Source organism: Macrotis lagotis, chromosome 2, assembly GCF_037893015.1.
Source record: "Macrotis lagotis isolate mMagLag1 chromosome 2, bilby.v1.9.chrom.fasta, whole genome shotgun sequence".
NCBI classification, from domain to species: domain Eukaryota; kingdom Metazoa; phylum Chordata; class Mammalia; order Peramelemorphia; family Peramelidae; genus Macrotis; species Macrotis lagotis.
The window spans coordinates 70,055,088-70,069,362 of NC_133659.1; the positions used below are offsets into that span (position 1 = coordinate 70,055,088).

General features: G+C 36.2%; 1 protein-coding gene across 3 annotated transcripts in view; it reads left to right on the forward strand.

The window, feature by feature from the left end:
* The window catches only part of PAPPA2 (pappalysin 2), a 372,249-nt gene that overhangs the window by 108,085 nt on the left and 249,889 nt on the right, over positions 1-14,275 (forward strand). For all 3 annotated transcript variants that reach the window (XM_074222103.1, XM_074222104.1, XM_074222105.1), the window contains one exon: positions 12,302-12,447. In XM_074222103.1, the coding sequence (XP_074078204.1) occupies positions 12,302-12,447 (146 nt within the window). The remainder of the gene's footprint in view (positions 1-12,301; positions 12,448-14,275) is intronic.

The following is a 14,275-nucleotide window of genomic DNA, read 5'->3' on the forward strand; positions in this document are numbered from 1 at the left end:
ATGATCTCCAGTGAGAGGGAATGCTTTAACTCCCATTTCAATCCATTCTACTTTAGGATAGTTCTGATTCTTAGACAATGTTTTCTCCTATACACCAAACTGAATTATTAGCTTTTCTGGATCTGTAGTCACTTCAGGGATGACTAGAACATGTTAAAGCCTTTCTCCAGATGTTAGTCCTTCAAAATATTTGAAGACATCCATCACATTATTTCCAAGACTTCTTTGCACCTTAGCCTTGGGATGGTCAAGCTGGATTGTCTTAGCTTTTCAGTAGGCACAGGACATACTGAGTGATTGTGAGTCTGTCTCTGGCTACATTCCACAGACAGATGTAAAAGATTTTGAACTATCAATTATTCTGCATCAACTCTAAAAGGATATTTGAGAGTTGAATGGGGTATGATTATTATTTGACCTTATAACTTCTGATAATATATACAAAGCTCTGTTAGAAAAAAAGCGTATTTCCAGGAAATTTTGTATGCTGCTCTAATGCAATGGGAGAAATTTAATTCCTAGAGACGGCATAATGTGGACAACATGAGAAAATGACCAAAATAATCAGTGACTTCATCTGGTTTTGTCGTCAACGGGGAACATATTATGCTTGTTCCAGTTTTCTATTAGGGCCACTTGGGGAGCTCTCCACATCACTCTGATCAGCCTCCAGGGAAAAACCTCCTATTTTTAAATTTCAATGTGATATTTTTGGAATTGCATACCACATCCCTACCCACGCCTCCAGAAGTCAAGATCATGATGTTTTTGCCAAGGATTTGATTTGTCTTAAGATGGTCAGTATACAGTGTCTACTTGGATCACAAATTCTTTTTGAGAGTCTGACCATATCAGAAACTAGGTCTTCTAAATTTCATCTCTAATATTCAGCCCTTTAAGAGATGACTTTAGTCCTTGTGAAAAAAAGGGAATGTTTAGTCAGGGCAAACAGCAGAATTTTATATTTCCTTAGCCCTCGAAGTCTCACTGACTTTGACAAATCTGCATTATCACTCAAATATCTTTCTCTATTAATTCACTCATCATTGCAATGAATTAATTCATAATTAAATATGCTATATGTGTAGGAGATACAAAAGCATGAGGTCTGCCCTTCAATAACCTGTAGCTGTGTTACAGGTGATAGCCAAATAAATACAATAAAGATAGTTGCCATGTTAAGGGTTCAGTAATTTGGAGGAAGAGGAGAAAAATCATTTGGGTTTGATATCATCAAATTACACTGTGGAGTGGGATGGGCATTTCTATGATGTGGTGTAATGGAAGGGATGATTGCATAGGGGACATATTGCTATTCCTTTTAGATATGGATAAAGTTATTATGTTAAAAAATGATGCTGGTTTGCAGACTGAAAAGAGAATTTTGACAAATGAAGGGTCATGAACAGAGGAATGAAAGTCAGAATATACAGCATAAATTTGGGGATGGGGTATCAATCAGCTTGGCTAAGATTGTGGATACATGAAGGTATATGATGGGAAATGGAATTTAGGAAGGGCTAATAATGCCAAGTCAAGGAATTAAGATTTTATCTTCTAGGTAGCAGTCAGTAATTAAAAATTTATTTTCAGCAAGATATCACATGATGAAATTGACATCATAGGAATAATTTTCTGATGTTGGTATAGATTAGAACAAAAAAATGATAGAGATGCAATGAAGGACATTATAATTGCTTAGGTGTGAGATAATAAGAGGCTGGGTTTGGATGCTTATAGTGAAAGTATAAAAGAAAGAAAGTTGCAAAGGCATTGGGAAGAAGGAATTTATGGCCCTTGGTAGTTGAATATGGAGTGAAGAAAAGAGCGATAAACATCAAAAAATTGACTTATTAGAATAATGAGTTTTATTAAGAGAAATATGGAAGTTGGAAGGGAAAGTTTTGTTTCTATTTTTTAGGGACTGGAAATATAGATTCAGCATTTGTCAAGTTAAATTTAAGAAGTCAGAAGCATATCTGGTTAAAATATTCAACAGTCACTTGAAAAGGCAGGACTTAGACTCAGGAAGGAAAGTAAGCATGAAGACATAGAATGGCAGATGATCTGTATAGACAATATAGGTGAGAATCAGAACTATAACTCAGGTGCTTAGATTCAAGGTTTTCATCGTTTACAGCTCTATCATTGTGGAAGATACTCCCTCTTGGAGGTTATATTCTTAACACAGGGAATATTTTACATATACGAATTTGATATATATGATATATATTCATTGTTGAATAATTAGGTAATGATAATGAAGAATAAATCATAGCCAGAGATTTAGAAATCTATGAAGTACAAGAATCTGAGTTTAAATCCAGTCTCAGACACTTGATACTTACTATTGGTATAATCTTGAGCAAGTCACTTTAGCCTTATTGTCTTGCATCCAGGGTCATTTTCAGTCATCCTGATTAGTATCTGACCACTGGACTCAGATGAAGAGAAAGTGAGGCTGATGCCTTAGCACAGCAACCCATCATTTAAATCCAATTCCTTTGCTTGTCATGGTCTTCTTTGAGAAGGAAGGACAAACATCATGAAAAGTATATCATTTCATTCTCCTGTATATGTTTACATTGTTTTTATTGTAGTTTAATTGTGTCAGTTGTGCCTGTCTCTTTGTGACCCCAACTGGGGTTTTCTTGGCAAAGATATTAGAATGGTTTGACATTTCCTTCTCAAGCTCAACAGTAAGAAAATGAAGCCAACAGGATTAAGGAACTTGCTCAGGATCACAAAGTGTAAAGTGTCTGAGGCCAAATTGGACTCCAGATCTTCCTGACCTTAGGTCTGGCATTCTATCCATTGAACTCTGACATATTTATCATCTGATCTTTTCTATTTATTTGTATCATTTAAAGCTTACTGTGAGATATAGTGTGATATTTTGAATCGAGTCTAATTTCTTTTAGATTGCTATCTCATTCTCTCAGCAATTTTCCTTAGTGAGTCCTTAACCCTTGTGATTTTATCAGATACATCTAATCTGTGCCATCAATAAACTTTTCTGTTTTTTAAATCAATTTCAAATTGTTTTTGTGATTACTATTTTGTAATATAGTTTTAGTTTTGCAGTTATTCCATATCTCTTTTTTCCTCATTGCCAAGGGAGTTCTTGATCTTTTACTACTAAGATACATTTTTGGTAAAACTTGGCTTAGTTCTATAAAGTAATCTGAAAAAAATACTAATTTTATTTCTTCTTTGCTTATACTTATTCCCTCAATTTCTTTTTCTTATCTTATTGCTATAGCAAGATATTCCCGGAAACACCCACAATAATAATGTTTTACTCTTGATCTTATTTTAAAGACCTCTAATGTCTTTCTATCACAAGTGGTATTACTCTTGGTTTTAGATGGATACTGTGTACCATAGTAAGGAAAGATTCAATTATTCCTAGGCTTTTTAGCAATTTTAATATAAAAGGATATTGTATTTTGTTGTTGGACTTTTCTGAATCTTTTGATATAATCATACTATTTTTATTGTTCCATTATTAGTATGATCCATTATGTTTATAATTTGTCTCATACTGAAGCAATTCCTTATTCTGGGTAAACATTTACTGTACTCATGATATATGATCATTTTGATATATTAATATTTTATTAAGCATTTATGTATCTACAATTATATAGTTCTTGCATTGGGGTTTTGCATTCTGGCTCATCCCTTCTAGCATTCTTGAATGGAATGGGGGTAGGCTTTGGTAAAAAGCAACAGGTCAAGCACAGATCACTTGAGTCCTCAACTAGAAATCTCCTTTGCTTGGTAAATATTTATCTGTCCATCTATTTATTTATATACTTATCTATCTAATAACCAACTATTTGTCTGTCTATGGTGCAGTCTGTCTGATATGGAGTCAGGAAGACCGTAGTACAAATCTATTCTCAGTCTAGTTGTGTTACCTTGAGCAAGTCACTTTAACCTTTTTTGTCTTAGTTTTCTCATCCATAAAATGAATTGGAAAAGGAAATGGCAAACCATTCCACTATCTTTGCCAAGAAACCCCTAGTGGAGTCATAAAGAGTAGGGCATGATTGAAAAATAACCTAATAAAACCATAACAATTATATAGCACTTTGCAAAAATGATGTGATTTTATCTTTACAGCAGACCAAAATGGGAGTAGGTACAATTATTACTCTCAGGTTTAAAAATGAGGAAAGTGAGACAGAAAGTGATTAAATGGTTTGCCCAGACTTATCCAATAGGAATTTCTTGAGGCAGGATTCAATCATGGATTTAGAGCTAGAAGAGAACTTACAGACAATTGAGTCCTGATTTTACTAGTGTTAATTAAGGGGAGAAACATGAGGCATAGAATTAGTTAAATGACTTGTCTAGGTTCAAAAACTATTAAGTATCTGAGACTGGATTTGAACTCAGGTCTTTCCTATTTTAGGTCCAGTCTCTATCCACTGTAACATCTAGCTGCCCACATTTTAGTGCTACATGTCATTATTTTTTTTAAGCTGGACAAAAAGATCAGAGAATACTATGCATGGAGATAATCGATTCCCTAAGACCTGAAGAGATCGCTAAACAAAACAGAATAGAGTTAATTAGGACAGAGTCCACAACTGGTGGATAAAGTTGCTGGATAAAGATCCAGCGAAGGAGAGAGGGAACAGTCATTGGACTCATCTGACTAAAATGAGGTATACGAAAGAGAATAAAGGCAGTCCTTGAGAAGTGTTTAGCACATTAACACAGTTCTTTTCACATTTTTCTCATGGTTCAATAGTTAAGTCCCTGTTCTTTGTTATTATGTCTCCACATTATTCCATAGATTAATAAATTTTTTGATCAGAGAAAATATCTTGTTTTATTCATTTTTGTATATAATCTTGCCTGCCCTTCTACCTCAGTTGCCTATTTCTGTCAGTGGCATCATTAGTCTTTGCCAACACAGAAGTCACCCCTTACTGGCTCTCTCAAGCCAATATCCAATCATTTGTCAAGGCTTGTTATTTCTACTTCCATGAAGTCTTTTTTTCTATACATTTGACCATAATCCTAGTTCAATCCCTGACATCTGGACTATGGCAAAACTATCCTCATTGATCTTCCCATCCCCTGTTTCCTTCTATTCCAATCCATCTTCCTTGAAGCTTCCAAAGTGACATTCTCAAGGGTGCAATTCTGTTCATGTCACTTCCCAATTCATTAAACTCCAGTACCCTCCTATTATCTCTAGGACAAAAATATCAACTCTGATGTTTCCCATTTAAAACCCATTCACTGTCTAGTTCCAGTCTACCTTTCTAGACCTATTGCACATTCTTCTTTCTCACATATTCTACATTCTAGCCAAATCAGTATACCTATTGTTCTGCCCATATGGCATTCCTTCTGCCTTCTCCATGACTTTGAGCTGGCTGCTCCTGTGTTAAGAGTATACTCTCGGGGCGGCTAGGTGGCATAGTGGATAAAGCACCGGCCTTGGAGTCAGGGGTACCTGGGTTCAAATCCAGTCTCAGACACTTAATAATTACCTAGCTGTGTGGCCTTGGGCAAGCCACTTAACCCCATTTGCCTTGCAAAAACCTAAAAAAAAACCCAAAACAAGAGTATACTCTCTTCTTATGTCTACTCCTTAGAATCCCTGGCTTCCCTCAAAGTCCAGCTCAAGCATCACCTTCTCTAGGATGTCCATATCTCCATAAAAGATAGTGCCTAATCACCACCCACTGAAATCACCTTGTATTTAAGTTTCAAATTCTATATAAAACAAACAATGAATGTTGACTGTTTCGGTTTTGATTGATAGAACTATGCAATCTTAGAGGGCTCTAGAGTCTTTGCAGGAAGGGTAGACAGACCTAAGGTGGACACTACTCATTCCTTTTCTTCTTAGTAATCTTAGCAGCAATGCTTAAAATAAACCACTGTTTTGCTCTCAATTAATGAATTCTCTTCTTGCTTTTTTAAAAAATTTCCTCACTATTTATGGGTGCTGTCTTTGTTCCCCATCATAGATAAGAAAAACTACAATGAATCTCTATCTCACTGGCATGAAGAAATCTTAGCATACCACACCCAGCTCACCATGAATGTGTTATAAACACTTTAGAAGGGAAAATTTATGTTGGCTTAAGAGGAGGATAAGGGAAGGATTGGCTGGGGAGATGAGATGAGTAGACACTGCTAATTAGGTTTGTGGTGGGGCAGGAGACCTTTCTGAGGGTACTCAAGGGAAAATAGCAGAACTGCTGGGGATGAGGGAAGACATTACTGTGGCAGCCAAGATTGGTAAATGGCAGACAGAGACACAAGTAGTATGCAAGAAAAGAATGCAAAGAACAGGGGAATGCTGGGAACAAGATGAGTGGGGATGGAGATGGTAAAGAGATAAAGAAAAGAGGGAGAACTTTAAAACTGGTAAGTCCTAGATAACATTGGCCTCCTTTGGGTCATTTAGGTCACAATATAAAATATTTCCCTTTGGTATCTTGCTTGTTTCCCTAGTCTCTCTTTCTGTGCTTTTACTTTTCTCCCTATTGAAGCAGATCCTTATTGGAATCACTTAACTTCACCATAGCCTCAAACCATCAGAGTCTTTCAATGGAGGAAATTGGAGTTATTTATAATAAAAGAGAAGGGGAAGGGGAATGTAGCTAATGTCAGGGGAAAACCAGGCGACAGTAGAAAAAAAAATCATGTCTCCAAGACAGAAGAAATAGGAATCTCCCTCTGATCATATCTGACGTCACCTCATGGAATTTGGATGACTTCTGAGTCTGAGGGATGTTTTTCCAAGATATCATAGGTCAGAAAGAGACATTATTTTTAAAATCTATTTTTCCTAGGCATCTTTGGTATGAAAGAGAGATCTCCCCCTGGCCCTCTATAGTCCCCTTATCCCTCTTAGTTCTCTTTTTGATTCTGGTCCAAGTAATGCAAGAGAAATATCCCCTAAGTTGTGTTTTATTTTTCTTGACCACTCTGCCAACATACCCTTCACATGAATTAAGTAGACAGAATCAACATTGTTGGTGAATCAAAACCGGCATTAGAAGAAGGGGATCATACTGTCCTCAAATTTAGCTTCTGGTTAGGGAAACTTTGCTGTCTGAAATATATCTGTGGAATAAGAAAAAAAAAACAGGTATTATTTAGGAAGGCATTTTTTTACCCTTGTGTTAAGAGAGCATCTTAACCAACAAGATGTAGCAAAAATGTTTTCTGTCTTTGGAAGTATATAGCATTATATAGCATTGAAGGCTTGCAAAGCACTTTATATGCCTAATGTCATGTGGTCTGCACAAGAACCCATCTGGTAAATGCAATTACTCTCTCCACTTTACAGAAGAAGAAACTAAAGTCTTTGGAAGCATAAGGACCAAGCAATTGTTGAAGTTGCCTATGGGGGCTCAGGAGTTCAATAAACCTTAGGCTTGTCCTGAATCTTCTGAACATTGTCCTTTGAAGCCGTTAGAAGTTTTATGTAATCTAAGCAGAGGCGTAAAGGGTCCACTTTGAGTAGAAACCCCTTATTAAAAGTAAGTTTACATAGGGATAATGATTAATTCTTTCATTTAATGTCTACTGACTGCTCCATTGCCTACAGAATAGCATGGTGGATAGAAATGGACTTGAAAGTTGGAATGATCTGCTCTCAAAATCTGCCTCTGATATTTACTGCCTATGTGACCTATGGCCAGACACAACTCCTTTGAGCTTTAGTTTCTTCTTCTGTAAAGTGGAGAGAGTAATTGCATTTACCAGATGGGTTCTTGTGCAGACCACATGACATTAGGCATATAAAGTGCTTTGCAAGCCTTCAATGCTATATAATTGCTAACTAGTACCATGTGTAAAACCCTGTACACTTTGGGCAGTGGCACATATGTGTTGGTCTCCCTTCTCAGCTATGAATCACATGTTTTTAACGTTCTTTTAAAATTATTAACGTAACAATAACAGACAAAAGGCTGGCTGTTGTTTGAGGTCTTCTGAGAAATGTGCCTTTATTATGTTTAACAAAGCAGTAGCAGTAATGGTAGCAGTCTTCGTAGTATTGATTTGTGTCAGAAGCAGCACAGCATTGGGGATAGAGTCAGAATGGCTTGGTTTGGAATTTCATTTCATACATTTGCAAAATATGTGATTCTTGGCAAGTGTCTCATCCTTGCTAAGTCTCTAATGCCCCATCTATAAAATGAGTTCAATGATGCCTATGGTATCTGTCTCACAAGGTTGTTAGGAAGATATGACATAATGAATGTAAAACACTGTGCAACTATTAGTTCTATTATTGCTGCTGTTACTATTTACTGCTGCTCCTATTCCTCCTACTATTACTACTACTATTATTGCTACTACTGTTATTATTCCTCTTAGTGTTACTACTCCTGCTACTCTCACCACTACTATTGCTGCTTCTGCTGCAACTGCCTCTTCTTCCTACTCTTTTTGCTACTATTACTGCTACTGTTGCTGCTGCTGCTGCTACTGCTGCTATAAAAGAGTAGATATTTAGTAGTCAGTGGTCATTTTTATGCTTAGTAGCAAGATTTATCAACGAGTACTCTTTTAATACTTAACTTTTTTCTTTTACTATTTATCATATGCCTGTCATTATCCTAAGTGTCAGGAGTATAAAGATAAAAATGAAATAGTCCTTGCCTTAAAAGGTCTCACATTCTAATAATGAAGATAATGTGAACAACTATGTGCTTATATGAAGTATGTATAAACTAAATACAAGGTAGTTTTGGAAAGGGAATACAAAAGCAGCTTGTGGGAAGGTAAAAAAAAGATTCATGAAGAAGATGGTTATTGAAATGAGTCTTGAAGGAAAGCAAATATAGGCTAAGAGGGAGTACAATTCAGTTATTTGTGGCTAGATAAGGCAAAAACATGGAGATAGAAGATAGAGTTCCATGTGTATCAAACTGCAAGTTAACTATCTTCAAATGAATTTGAACTGGAAATATATATCAGTGTTAATCCATGTACCTCACCCCTCCTCTTCACTATTATTTCAATTCAATTCAAAAAATGCTTATTAAGTAACTATCATGTGTGAGGCACTGTGCTAAGCACTGGTGATTCAAATAAGAAAAAAGAAAGACAGGATTTGTTCTCCCTCAAGGAAAGTGCAATTTAATGGAGATGGGAGGGAGACAGGACACAAATGATAGTTGGAGGGATGGGAAAGTTTTTGAGTTCATACCAAATGGAACTGGATGGAGAATAGAATAACTTGTGAAATCATTAATTTCCTGGCTAGATCCCATTATTAGGATGGGGATTTATCTCTGTGTAGTCTCTGACTTTGATTTTCCTTTCTTTTTGAAGATTGACTGAGGTAGGCATTAGTCTACTTTTTGTGCTACCATACTTATGTGTATCTTTTTTGTTTAAATAGATGGTGCCTTATTCTTCAGTGCCTTCAGTTTCTATTTTTTTTCAGTAGAGAGATAAGGTTTGGATGTACGGATTTGGGAATCATCCTCATCAAGATGGTGACAGTTGGTTCCTTGGAAACTGATGAGATCATTGAGAGGGAATAAGAAGAGAGACAAGGGGAGGGGGGATGCCTATGATTTATTATATTCAATAAAATTATTTTATTAATGCTCATATAACATCATATGCATATATATGATAAAATTATATATAAATGCATCAAGGTACCTACTACACATATATGGTACTATTCTAGGCCCTGGTGATACAAAGAAAATATTGATGTAATCTCTCTTTTTTTGAGACACATTCTACTGATTAAGGTAGACAGCAGACATTTCTTTCTTTGGATTTCTTTTGACTCCCAGATCACTGGGGCCAAGCATGAATTCTTGTACTATTCCTTTGGGTAATACCCAAAGCAAAGATTTGGCAGATTTTCTTGAATGTGAAAGAGCTACTGGTTTAGGCGACAGCATAATGCAATGGAATGAATGTTGAATTTTTAATCAGAAATTACTGTTGTTTAGTTGTTTCAGTGTGTCTGACTCTTCATGATTCCATTTGGAGTTTTCTTTGCAAAGATACTAATATATCTTTTGCTTTGGTTTGTTTTTGGTTTTTCCTTCTTCAGCTCATTTTAGAAATTGAGGAAACTGAGGTAAGCTGGGTTAAGTGACTTTCCTAGGATCACACAGCTAGTAAGTGTCTGGGTCCAAATTTGAAATCAGGAAGATGAGTCATCCTGACCAGACCAGAACTCTAATTTCATTGGGTCACCTAGCTTACCTATATTTAAATCCTGGCAATGTGACTTGCTAGGTGGTATAGTGGATAGAGTACTGGCCTTGAAGTCAGACAGATGGGAGTTTGATTCCTATTTCAGACACTTGGCACTTACTAGCTGTGTGATCTTGGACAAGTCACTAAACCCTGATTGCCTTGCATCCAGGGCCATCTCCTGTCATTCTGATTCAAGTCAGGCCACTGCATTCATATGGCTCCAGGAAAAAAAAAAAAGTTAGGTTGGTGACTTTGCACAGCAGCCACCTCACTCAAATCCAACTCACTTGCATGTCATGGCATTATCTCCCTGATGTCATGATCTTTGAGACTGAAGGACAAAACAGGATCAACAATGTGACTTGCTACTTAAGGGATTTTATATAGGACTTCATCCCTCTGCCTCATTTATAAAATGAGAGGGTTGGTCTAGGTAATTTCTGATGTCCATTCTATTTAATGATATTTTTGTTTATATGATCCCAAACTATTCAGAGTCATAAGACCAAAAGAGCTATGATTATTCACCTGACATATACGATGTCAAACATGAATCACTGAACTTCCAGATGAAATGTGTAGAATGCCGCCAGAAAGGCCAATATCTCTTCGGTCATTGATTACTCTTTTCATTCTATCTACATCCAAATTATTAAACAATTTTACTTTGATTATCAATCTGTTTTCTTCTAATTTTCCTTCGTTCAAAGCCAAACTAATTCAAAAGTTTTAAATATTCTTTCTCTCTGCTTTCTTTCCCACCCCAAACATTTCTAAAGCCCCCAACTCACTCTACTGTTCTCTACAAGGTCCTCAATAATTTCTTTATCACTAAATCTAATGATCTGTTTTTAACCATTCTTTTTATTTTTCTTGTCAGTATATTTTTGTTTCATTATCATTTTAACCTCTTATAATTTATGTTACTTTAAACAAGTTAAAACATTTTGGGACTTTCCTTATCTATAAATTTAGGGGTTTGATTAAATATTTCTATTGCTTCTATAAGATCATGTTCTATTGTTTTTCTACTTTATAGTATTTTTCCAAATACATGTAAAGATAGTTTTAGACATGCATTTTAATAAGATTTTGAGTTCCAAAATTTTCTTCCTCTCTCTCTTCCCCCCTTTCCCAAGACAGTGAGGAATCTGTTATGGTTATGCATTTACTATCATGTTAAATATATGTCACATTAGCCAAGTTGTGAAAGAAAAGCCAGAACCAAAGGGAAAAAAAAACACAAGGGAAAAAGCCTCCAAAATTGAAAATAGTATATTTTGATCTGAATTCAGAATTTACAGTCCTTTATCTGATATGGGTATCATTTACTATCATGAACCTTATTATATCTATATTACAAATAAAGAAATGGAGGCTTAGACAAATTGACTGACTTTGTAGTAATCACATATCTAGCACAAAACAGCTAGGATTCAGAACTAGGTTTCTTCTGACTTCAAGTCCAACACATTTATCCCCGAAGATGTTTTGAGATTATGCAAATATCTAATATTTTTGTTGTTTTTATTATCTAGGTGTGAATGTATGAGGATCATATCTTTAGGTAAAACTAGTATTTCATCATTATCATCATCATAAATAGCAAATTTATAGCATCTTCTCTATGCTAAACACTGTTCTAAGCACTTTGCAATTGTTATCTCATTTGATCCCACAATAACTCTGCTTTAGTATTCTTATTTTCCACATGGGGAAACTGAGGCAGATATTAGTGACTTGCCCAGGGTCACACAACTCATCAGCCCCCGAAATAAGATTTGATCTTTTGTCTTTCACACTCAATACCTGATCTGAAACCAGATGCTCTATCCACTGTGACACTTAGTTATATAAAATATTATCCTTAGCTCTTCCTCTTCTTCTCCCCAACTCCAAAACTCCAATTTAATCTCTATATGTTATTCAAACTGCTTCCTGCCTTGCTGTGATACATATAGGTGTCAAGGCTAGAGTTATAGAAGAGAGAATATATGGTCCCTGCCTATACCTACTCTGTCCATTCTGCTCTCCATAGTACTGATCCCCTGTTGTTATACTCTTTCCTCCTTTCCCATTTCCACAGGGCTTACATGAGCGTGAAGGAGCTGAAAGAAGCTTTGCAGCTAAACAGCACTCACTTCCTCAATGTCTACTTTGCCAGTTCAGTACGGGAGGATCTGGCAGGTGCTGCCACCTGGCCTTGGGATAAGGAAGCTATCAGCCACCTTGGTGAGTGAGATTCAAGGGATTGAACTCTAGGAAAAAAAAGAGAGACCTTGGTTAAAGTCGGAAGGTTCTTTCTTCTCTGTTCCATTATATTAAAAGAAGTGCACAAAAGGATGAATAATTATAATTCAGTGGTTGTTTTTATTATCCAGTGATTTTTTTTTCCCTTTGACTTTTCTAAGGCTAACTCAAGGGAATGTTAAACGTTCAAATTGGCTTTTGCAGCAGATGAATCAGAAGTATTGGAATAAATAGCAGTGAAATGTACAGTGTGTACTAGACATTATTGAAAAAGGAGAGGGAAATAAACCACTGGAATTGTTGGCATTTGACCAAGATTTTTTAAGGCCTTAGGCTAGTCAAACTAAAACCATTGGTCAAAATGCATACATTTATAAATGACTTCTAATCCAAGGGGCTTCCCCACTCCCTTGAGTACCGGATCAACCTACAGTAAATAAATATTGCTCTGACCCTAGACAGAAAAAGATAAAATTTTATCTTTCGAATCAGAAGAGAATTTAGAAGTCATCTTATTCCACCCAATTATGTAAAAGAGGAGGGGAAAAAAAGTCCAAAAAGGTTAAATGATTTGACCCAGGTCCCAAAAGCAGTAAGTGGAAGAGTTGGGATTTTATACTCAGTTCCTCCAAGTATTAAATCAACACTTTTTTTGGTTGGTTTGTATTAAACTAAGAAGTTATGCTACTTTACAATAGTAATGAAATTGATGTTTGTCCTTCATTCTCAAGGAAGAGCATGATATCAGGGAGGTGATGCCATAAAATGCACATGAATTGGATTTGAGTAAAGAGGAATATTATGCTGAGTCACCAGATTTCTTATATTTCTCCAGAGCTATTTGGACCCAGTGGTCAGATATGAATCAGGACAATTAGAGATGACCCTGGATGTGAGACAATCGTGACTTGCTCAAGGTCATACACTGTCTGATGTCAGAATTGAACTCAGGTCCTCTGCCTCCAGGGCTTGTGCTCTATACACTGCACTGCTTAGTTGCAGTGTGATATAGTGCTAACACTTGTGGCTTTGGGGTTAAAAGACCTAGGTTCGAATCCTTGCTCTGCTTTTTTAGAAAAAGTATTAAAAAAAGAAGAGGAAAAAAATCAGTAGAACTGTTCACCATATTGAAGAAAATCTAACAATCTAAATGCATTGAGGAGGAGGAGGCATCTCTATGATAGATTTGTGATAAAAGAACATGGACAAGGTCTCCCTGAAATTTTGTCCATATGCATCAGTACTTGGCAGAATAGTGAAAAGAATTCAGGATTTTGAGCCAGAAAACTTGAATTAATATTTCAGTGCTGCATAATACTTACTTCATGTGTGGCAACAGGGAAATCATTTAACCTCCCTGGGCCCCAGGTTCCTCATCTATAAAATGGTGTTGGACTAAATGAACTCCACAGTCTCTATAGCTCCAAAGTTTTGCTTATACTCATAACAGATGATGGGTGAAGAAAATTGGGTAGTGTTGTTAACATATGCTAGATTGTCAGGAGCAAGGTGGCCTGCCAAGTAGTTTTGAAGCTCCTTACTCAATTTCTTTTTAAAATTCCCCATTAGAGATGCTTTCTTCTAGGCCCAAATATCTCTCAACTGATACAGCTAATTCATGTAATCTAGCACAGGCTCTTGTACCTTAGCCAAAATTTAGGGCTGAAATTGTAGCATCTTATTTCCTATGACGATAGCTAAACATAAACTGGAAATATGCATCAAAGTATTGCTAGGACCTTAGCAAAGCATCTTTGTCCTCCATCCAGGGATCTGCCTACTAATTTTGATCCCTCCTAATTTTCCAATC